The sequence below is a fragment of the Hippocampus bargibanti genome, linkage group LG17 (assembly GCF_051943395.1).
Source record: "Hippocampus bargibanti isolate YZ-2025 linkage group LG17, ASM5194339v1, whole genome shotgun sequence".
NCBI lineage: Eukaryota > Metazoa > Chordata > Actinopteri > Syngnathiformes > Syngnathidae > Hippocampus > Hippocampus bargibanti.
In genome coordinates, this window is record NC_142750.1 from 4,042,338 (window position 1) to 4,052,567 (window position 10,230).

Genomic DNA, 10,230 nt, shown 5'->3' on the forward strand with positions numbered 1-10,230 from the left:
CATAAGTAGATGTGCAAGAAATGTAAAACTTTTATTTAGATGGTTATGTGATCTGTGTTTTGTTTTGATGTCTGGAACAGTTGATGCTCAATGTGACCGTGTTTTCCCTTTTACAACAGTTCTAAAAAACAACAACAACAACAATAATAATAATAATAATAATAATAATAATAATATTATAAGCGCAACTGACCTTTGGTTTTCTGTTCGGTGTCCTGAAAAGTAGAGAAGAAGAAAACAAGATTAAAAGGTGCATGACATAATATGCTTATGTACTAAATTTGAAAGGCTGATATCATAACCCTAGTGGCATAATTGGCTCAGTCATTTCTGAGTGATCTCAGAAAACAAGAGTAAAAAAAAAAAAACAATAATAATCCGACAAACATCTTTTCAAAATCAGTTGTTGTGGATTAAAAATGAAAAGAATTGCATAATGAATGAATCTACACAAAGGGAAAAAATGGGGGCAAGCAAATTGGCATTGATATTAAAGGACAACCGACACCATTTTTTGTTTCCTAACTGACATCAGAAAAACGTTTTATAGCATCTAAAATACCCAAAACACAGGCTGATGTTTTTAGTCAAATGCAAAAAAATGAGTTATAGTGTCCCAAAACTACTTCAAAATGACCTCAGTGATGCTGAGTTTCAGAAGGTCCCGCCCCCTTGTTCATGACATCACGTCAGGACGTCTTTTCCTTGCTCTCCAATCAAAACAATGGCTTCAGATTGGGAGAAGATGCTTTCTTGTTACTCATCCAGTTATGAATATGATTCAAATAGTTCTGAAGAGGAAAGCATACATGTTTGCAATCGATTAATGAAGTCCTTCCGTATCATTTTGAGGCGTCTGGACTCCAATGTAACTCCCAGAAAATGGCGTCCAAGCTCCATTGGAAATGGTCTGATTTGTCTGCTAGGAATTTGTGTCAACTAGTATCAAATAGTAGTCTTGGTGCAACACACAACGATTCACCATCGCGTTATTTATGTGTTTTCCTTCTAATTTCGCCATCAACATGGATCAACACGAAGTTTTCAGACCAAACAAAGTACCCAAAATGCATTGTGAGTCGCTTTCTCGGTCAGGGGCGTTCCTTCAGTGACGTCACATTAGGCATCGTCATCAACTTGAAAACAAGACTTCGTGAATATTCAGAGCAAGTCTTAAAACGTAAAATATAGCTATATGCTGTGGAATCTTTGTAAAATACGCTCAGTAGAAGTCATTTGAAGTGATTTTACAAATTATGGACACAACTTGTCCGGAGGCGTCGGTTGTCCTTTAAGGCAAGTAAAAAAAAAAGGTTATTAATTAATCAAAAGATGAAAAGAGTTTTTGGCTGTTGCTAGAGTGAATGCATCGTCAGAAGTTCCTCAACGTGACACGATCCGTTAATTGACAGCTGTCCGTCAGTTTGGGAAGCCGTATTTCAAAAAAAGCCGGCCCGGGCTTACCTTCTTGGGAGCGACTTCTTTCTTTTTCTTTTCGTCTTGATTTTTCTTTTTCTTATCTTCCATCAAACGATTCTCGACTTCTTTGTCGCTTCTTCTCCCTGTTGGAAAAATCGGGAAGAACGTCGGGATCATTTCGACGCCATTGCGTGTTTTGTCGGGCATTTGAGAACTTCACTGGTAATGGGGTAAAAAATTTAAAAAAAATCGTAGTTTTCACTGAACCTACAGTAATACGGTTAAGGGTAAAAATAATAATCTTCTTCTTCTTTTCCTTTTGGCTTTTCCCTTCAAGGGGTCGACACAGCAAATCAGTGGCCTCCATCTTGAGAGGTTTGATCCACATGTTTGTTTTAGCCAAGCTTTTACGTCGGATGCCCTTCCTGACACAACCCTCTGTATTTATCCGGGCTTGGGACCGGCACAAGAAGACATATGTCCCTTTGTGGCTACAGAACAAGCAACATTACAATATAATAATAATAATAATAATACATGTCATTTCTAAGCGCCTTTCAAAACTGTCAAGGTCACTTTACAGTCACAGGATAAGTTTTCTGTAGGTGAGCAGCGGCAGCCACACACGCCAGCGTTCCCTCAACCCGGGAGTAACTGAGATAGAAAGCTAGCTTGCTAATAGATAGCTAATAGCTATCTTGCTAGCTATTAGACAAGCAAGGGAACCTGCTCTTAATGATGTTTGTAGCGTGTCGGCTTGCATCTGTTGCTGTTGAAATATCACAACTTCCAAGATGTACAACCCAGAGCTCTTTGAGACACGTTATGCAAAAAAGCTATCCATTCCATTCGCTGCTGTGAAATGTAAATTTCTCCACTGCGAGACTAATAAAGGCAAATCCATCCATCCATCAAGCCATCAACGACCATCACAAAGGTAAATAATGCAACTTTATTATATAGTACAGTTTATTTCACTAATTATAATTCCATAGCACATTTATTATACATAAACAAAGTATATTTTGTGTCGTTTTAAGGCTTAGAAAATTAGAAAGTAGATAAATTATGTTTTATGGGGACCTGGGAACGGATTATTCTCATTTTAATGGTTTCCTGTGGGGAAATTAATTTTTGGGATACACACTTTTCACCTTACACACTGTCTGGTAAACAATTAAGTTCGTCAGCCAATGTATTTGGCATGAATATGTGCATGCGTGAGCAGCCATTAGCAAGGAAGATGCATGCTAACAAAACAACGCTGGCTAATAAGCATAGCATTGTAGCGGAATTACCGCCACCTCCCCGCCCTCCCGAGAACAACGAGATTACAGTGGGGCATCCCTCTTAAAATCCAGACACTCGCTGTGACGCCAATGGCAGACCAAATGAAAGCAGAAAGAAGCGGCGGCGTACGTGACAGCAGGTGGGGGATCGGGCAGGAAATGGAGAGGGATGTGGGGGGGGGGGGGGGCTAAGGGGGGAGTGGGTGGGGTGGGGTCAATGCGTACAAGGTGAAAATGTACATCTGTTGACATGTTTACTGTGAGGATGGAAAGGCTTCTGTGTTTTCGCCATTCGATAAGACTGTTTTGTAGGCACTGGGCACAGTACCAGGAATGCCAAAACGCTGCAGACCAAACAAGCGCGCGGTGAACCTTTGGGAAAACGTTTAGCAGCGAACGCATGCGAGCAGCTGCAAAAGCAACGGCGCGATTTTGCCCCGACAAAGAAAGAAACGCCGCCTGTTATCACAAACCGAAGTCTCCCGCTAGTAACATGTGACTCAACGCTGTGAAACGATGCAAACCGCTAGTCGAAAAGTGGCTTACGGTCACCTTGACGTGAAGACGTCGCGAAACAAACTACGGGCGGCTCCTCAAACCAAACCGCGAGGCGAATGGGCCGTGCGTTCTTCTGCAAAGAGGATTTGGGCTCAAGTACTTGAAGCTATTCTCAGGACAGAGCACGTTAATGCTTTCTGACAACGACAAAGGGGAGAAAGCCATGGCGCACTCTCAACCAAAGCCTGCACGGACCGTTGCATGCACCGCAAACGGCGAGTGATGGCCGCAAGAATCAAAACAAAGATGCGGAAAATCCAAATGGACCCTCTGCACCCTGCCCACCACCTTTTACAGCGACCGATCCATGCGCACCAAATCCAGCAGATTTTTAAACAGCTTCTTCCCCCGTCGCCTTTAACTCTCTCAACAGTAACCCAAATATAATAGTAATAATAATAATAATAATAAATTTCATTTTAAGCGCCTTTCAAAGCTCTCAAGAACACTTTACAGCAGGGGTGTAAAAGTCATTTTTTGCCGCGGGCCACATTGTAGTTATGGTTTCCTCTCGAGGGCCGTTATAAATTTGGGGAGCCCATTAGAATGTTTAAATCCCTTCAAATATTACATATAGAGCACACAGCAAATTAATGAATAACTCGTTTTCAAATCTGAAGTCAAGAATAATGACTTTTATTGTGGTTGACATCCAAAAATATGAAATTTTGGCTCAGATTTTAGCAATCATCATGGAATTTAACAAGTTTGATTTGCTTACACGGGCCGAAAAAAATGATGTGGCGGACCGGATTTGGCCCTCGGGCCTTGACTTTGACACCTGTGCTTTACAGTCACAGACAAGCATGGGTACTATAATAAATAAAATATAATCACGAATACAATACAATAAATAAAATACAGTTATAGATAGAAACAAGAGAAAGCTACACAGAAGTGAGTTCCAGAGTTTGGGGGCAGAGCAGCTGAAAGCCCTGTCCCCTATCGTGCTGAGACAGGCAGGGGAGGGGGGGGGCATACAGAGGTGGAGGGAGGAAGAAAATATAACAGTATAGTACCTCTGTGCAATTTTTTTCATTATGATACTAGTGCAGCGTGTTCTACGTACTTGGCCAATAAAGATGATTCTGATCATGTAACAACTATTTCATAAGTTTTCACCCCCCCCGGGGGTGATGATCTGACCAAAAATGAGACTTTCTTAGCAACGTGGGAGGTAGCAGGGTAGTTTACTCATCTCGTATTGTATTGTATATCGTATAGTAGCTAGCAAGTGGTCAAGTGGTGACGACTGTGGCTTTGGTTACTCCAAAAAGTTTGATCTAAAAATAATACTACACCCAAAAGGGAAATAACTTTGTTTTTGAAGTTTTGAGACAGCAAAAAAATGCATTTGATGGCACATGGGGTCATTCTGACCCCAACATTGCAACTGTTGTGAAAGTGCTAGGTAGATAGCTTACAGATAGCAACACGAGCCAGCGTTCACTCAACCCGGAAGTAACTCAGATAGAAAGCTAGCTAGTTACTCAATCGATACTAATAATCCATTTAATTTATAAGCGCCTTTCAAAACTCTCAAGAGGACTTTACAGTCACAGGATAAGTTTTTTCTGTGGGTGAGCAGCGGCAGCCACACGCCCCAGCGTTCACTCAACCCCAAAGTAACTCAAATCAATAGCAAGCTAGCTAGCGAATAGATAGCTATTAGCCAGCGAATAGATAGTTATTAGCCAGTGAATAGATAGTTATTAGCCAGCGAATAGATAGCTATTAGCAAGCGAATAGATAGCTATTAACAAGCGAATAGCTATTAGCAAGCGAATAGATAGCTATTAGTACTTGAGACGTAAAACAAAATGGCAGACCAAACAATGAACAGCCCTAAAGATCGTGTAAACAAAACAAACACCGGAATAATAATAATAATAATAATAATACATTTCATTCCTAAGCGCTTTTCATAACTCTCAATGTCACTTTACAGTAACAGGATAAGGTTTTTTTTCTGTGGGTGAGCAGCGGCAGCCACACACGCCAGTGTTCACTCAACCACGAAGTAACTCAAATAGATAGCAAGCTTCTCCAGGATGTATTGCATTGTATTTTTGCACATGTCTGGAAGTGAATGAGTTAAAAATTAAAATTTTCAATGATGGGTTTATAAAAAATGGATTTTTTTTAACCCCAGCTTTAAATATGCACTTATGGACATAACTGGGCTATTGCAAAAATAATAAACACAACGAGAAGAACATAGCAACTTGAGTCGCCAGAGAGGAAAGTCGAACTCAGAACTTTAGCCCGCAAAGCAAAAGTGTTAACTACTCGTTGTGCATGTTTTTTTTTCCCCTGTACAGTTTATTGAAAAAAAAAACGTTCAAAATTACACCAAGTATGAAACTTAGTCCCAGTTAACCAGCTGCAAAATAAAAATAAAAATACAGCGGCGAGCATCTCACTAAAATATTTTCACAACGACGCTATTTATGACTTCATGTCAAAACATTCGTCCATGATTCGCGGGCTCGTTGACGTATTCACCCTCGGAACTCCGCATTTTGGACGAGCTAAAAGGTTCGTGCAGAGAAAAACTCGAGCTGAAAAAGAAGGAGGGGGTTAAAAAGTCCTACCGTCGAAGCTTTCAGTCGTCCTTTCTCGTCCTTTTCGTCGTCTGCGGCAACGGCGGCGTCGTCGGAGCCTGTGCAGCCATTTTGTAGTAAAGTGATCGACTAAAGCAGCTCCACAGTTGAAGCTGTTTGGGAGGGGGGCGGGGCTGGGGCTGAGGGGGACGAGAAGGAGGAGCTTGGCCTCTCACGTGACCTTCAATAACAAAACAAACTCACTGGTCCTACTTTGCTGTAGCTCCACCCCCACCACCCTGGCGTTGCTATGACAACTGCAGCCCCCTTCATCACTCTCTTCTCGAGGGAGGGGGGGTGTGCTTGGAGCCGGCGTGGACTTGTCGACCCCCTCTACCCCCCATATTTTTAAACATAGCTGGGAGACGGATTGAGCATGCGCAAGAGAAAAAAAACCTGAGCTGAGATAAACACCGGCACGTGTCAGCGGCGAAACATCAGGCATGCAGTGAGAGATTTTACCAACAGAGGTCGCTGTTATTTATTTATTTATTTATTTATGTCTTCATGAATTAATTTATTTATTAGCAATTTACTTATTGAACTGTTTATTTCACAATGTATTTATTTAGCGATTTCTTTATTTAGATATGTATTTATGCAACTATTTATTTCACAATGTATTTATTTCGCTGTTTGTTTATTTATTTAATAATAATGATACATGTCATTTATAAGCGCCTTTCAAAACGCTCAAGGTCAATTTACAATCACAGGATAAGTTTTTCTGTGGGTGAGTAGCGGCAGCCACATGCGTAGCAGCTACATAGCTAATAGATAGCAAATAAAGTGATTCAACTATTTATTTATTGCAATACATTCATTTAGCTATTTATTTATTTCACTATTTATTTAACTATTTATTTATTTCACTATTCATTTATCTACCTACCTAATTTCAAGGTCAGTAAATATAATTATCATTATCATATTTTATATTTTATTTATTATTATTTTATAACGTATATTTATATTATATAAATGATGATCATTTTCCACTTTCCTTCCTTTTCTCCCCTGCGAGACTAATCTAATTTAATCTAATCTACAATTACTGTGGTTGCACAAGTGTGAGAAACCTTGTATTGGCTATTTATTAGCTAGATAGCTAGTTTTCTATCTATTTGAGTTACTTTCGGGTTGAGTGAACTGGCGCGTGTGGCTGCCGCTGCTCACCCACAGAACAATCTATCTTGCGACTGTAAAGTGACTTTGAGAGTTTTGAAAGGCGCTTGTAAGTGAAATGTATTATTATTATGATCATTATTATTATTATTATTATCATTATCGTAAATGGCTGAACTCAGAGAGAAAATGGCATCAACCTCTAATTTCTTCATTTCTTCCCTTTTCCATTGGGACTTTTTCTTCGATCCTGGACTTCGAGTCTTCATGATTTATTGCCAAACGGATTACGGCACTTAATAAAACATGCCTTGAAGCAAGAAAAAAAAATGCCTATGGGACTGAGAATATTGACTTCTATTATCCTATAAGCACAGATAACATTTATAGCATTGAAACAGTTACAGTACGGTTAAGCTAATAGTAAGATAGCTAGCTACCTTGAATGCTCAGATTGATAAACACACATAAATAAATCATTTAGATGGCAATCATTTGGTTTTATGGGGACCTGGGAACGGATTATTCTCATTTCAATGGTTTCCTATGGGAAATTAATTTTTGGGATACACACTTTTCGCCTTACACACTGTCTGGGAATCAATTAAGTTCGTAAACCAAGGTATCAATGTATATAGATGTTGGTCCTAAATGGCACACAAAAACATTTGTCGGATTAATACCATAGAGCACCCCCAGCGTACAGCATCTACGTGTCATAGTGATAAATGCCTCCCTTCCTGTTAGTGACCTCCAAAGTCGCATCGGCGAAAAAACGCCGCCATCATGCCTCATTTGTCCGATGGCTACGCTACGGCGAGGAAAGCACTCAGGCAGAACTAGCCACCGCGGCGCTAATCACAAATGTAATCACACTGGGCTAGGCTGGAGATTACACACAAACTTGAATTCAATTGCTAGCGGGGACCGAGTGTAAATCTTCCAGAAATTTTCCCAACTTTTTTTCTCCAAAATAAAAGCATCTTCATCGTCAGCCGATAGCTCTCCAGAGATAAAGTGCCTCACATCATCCAGCCGGGCCGTATCAATCTTCCCATCATGGCCGAGGCAACCTCGATTCTACGACCCGGCCTATAATAAACACATTTATTATTCATGAATGACCATTTTTACCCACTTAATTATTCAGCAGGTCTTAATTATCCCCGCTGATAATCTTTTGCGGGGTCGTGGCAAATGAGACGAGCTATCAGTGATGTTATTTCAAGGTTTTCGCAAGGGGATGGACCGGAGAGGACATTGGGAGAATTGAATGTGATGAAGGTGCAAAGAGAGGACAATTGTATGTCTATTTAGATTAATGGCACGATACAAGGCGAGGCAGATGAATTCAAATAAGCACTGTGGAGGACCACGCAGTACTGATAACATTAATAATCACAAGCTTTTGTCTGCGAAGGCAATGATAGTCCTTCAACGGAACATAAGAAGACAAAAAAAAAACGGATTAATTTGTGGGCAATTGTTGAGAAATAATTGTAATCAAATAGTGATACCTTGGGTTACGAACTTAATTGGTTTCCAGACAGTGTGTGTAAGGCAAAAAGTGTGTATCCCAAAAATTAATTTCCCATAGGAAACCATTAAAATGAGAATAATCTGTTCCCATTAAAGATACATTTTCTACTTTCTAAGTTTCTAAGCATTAAAACTACACAAAATACACCTTATTTTATATATAATAAATGTGCTATGGTATTGTAATTAAAGAAATAAACTGTACAGTATAATAAAGTCATTTTATTTACCTTTGTGATGGTCGTTGATGGCTTGATGGAATAGTGGCCGGTTTCATCAGCATTAAACACTTGATGAGGAACGTAACCATCTTCTTTAACCATCTTGAGGAATTATGCCTTGTAGGTGCTTTCTCTGCGATAATTTTACCTTGTTCCTCATCAATTGTGTTCTGTTTAGCTGGGTTGATAGCTTTTTACATCAAGTGTACAGATGGCTTGTGCGGGTTATTTGTGGAGCCTGATTGATGGGATATTTTAACCTTGCAGTCTACACTCTACCTTTGTACTATCAAAGTTGAAACGAGTCCAAATTTCACTGTTTTCTATCCATTTTATAACTGTCGTCTGCCTGTCTCTTTAATGTTTAAACCACCTCCCCTCACTGCTGCGTTCTTGACCAATCACGTTGCTTTAACTGAAGACTGGGGGCGGGGAATAGAGGACAAAAACAATCGGCTGCCATTTTCTTTTTAGGAGAACAGGCTCGTTCACGAACGACACATCACCCATTGTGGCAGCTCCGTGTGTATCCCGTAAAATAGTTTGTATGCCAAGGTAAAATTTTCATAAATTGAACATTCGTGAACCGAAAAGTTAATCAGCAAGGCGTTCCTAAACCGAGGTATCACTTGTATCATATTTTAGCGGAAAACAAAAAAAAGTGTATCCCCCCACACCACGCATATGAACTGGCACGACATGGGCTGTCACATGAAAGCGCAGACAAGTGATGGAGCAGCAACCCGAGTTAACGTGACAAATGTAGCGCACTGAGGCTTATGAGAGGATTGTGCTTCATTAAGCGATAAAGAAGATGGGAACGGGACTAGTCTCTTCGTGACATGACATTTAAGTTGCTGGGGCATCAACTGACATTGAGCCAGAGTTTCAAACGCCCCCCCCCCCCCCTCAATGTGATTCCTCTCCCGAGACAGTGACGAAGATAAACAGGGTAGAAAAGTTGTCTGCAGACCTCTGCTACAGACTGAACAGCAACATCAGACATGTTGCGTCTTCAAAGCTCCCCGGTTCGTATCGTACTAAATATAGAAGAGAATCAGAGCGAAGAAAGTTTGGGATCGGGTATATCATTTTTTTTTAAAGATGAACCTCAAATGAACTCGAAGGTGGATAGTTCAATTTGATTTGACCTCCTCTAAACACCTGAAATGAACCCTTTAAAGGACAACTGACACCATGTTTTTGTTTTCTAACTGACATCAGAAAAACGTTTTATAGCATGTAAAATACCCAAAACACGCAGGCTGATATTTTTAGTCAAATGCAAAACACCAATAAAAATGACTTCAAGTGTCCCGAAACTATTTCAAAATGACCTCGGAGATGGAGAGTCAGAAGGTCTCGCCCCCTTGTTCGTGACGTCACACAAGGACGTCTTGCCTTGCTCTAGAATCAAAACAATGGCTTCAGATTAGGATAAAATGCTTTCTTGTTACTCATCCAGTTATGAATATG

General features: G+C 40.2%; 1 protein-coding gene and 1 long non-coding RNA gene across 9 annotated transcripts in view; both read right to left on the bottom strand.

Moving 5' to 3' along the window:
- The window catches only part of LOC148885294 (trinucleotide repeat-containing gene 6C protein-like), a 43,343-nt gene extending 37,367 nt beyond the window's left edge, over positions 1-5,976 (bottom strand). For all 8 annotated transcript variants that reach the window (XR_016118006.1, XM_089018205.1, XM_089018204.1 and 5 more), the window contains exons 1-3: positions 5,861-5,976; positions 1,465-1,562; positions 194-215 (exon numbers count right to left, since the gene is read on the bottom strand). Coding sequence is in view for 7 of the 8 variants with exons in the window: in XM_089018205.1 (XP_088874331.1) it covers positions 194-215; positions 1,465-1,527 (85 nt within the window). In the remaining variant the exon portion in view is untranslated. The remainder of the gene's footprint in view (positions 1-193; positions 216-1,464; positions 1,563-5,860) is intronic.
- Positions 1-9,160, bottom strand: part of LOC148885295 (uncharacterized) — a 46,527-nt gene extending 37,367 nt beyond the window's left edge. Inside the window, exon 1 of the long non-coding RNA XR_016118007.1 lies at positions 9,034-9,160. This is a non-coding gene — a long non-coding RNA (uncharacterized LOC148885295). The remainder of the gene's footprint in view (positions 1-9,033) is intronic.
- Between the last annotated feature and the right edge of the window lie 1,070 nt (positions 9,161-10,230).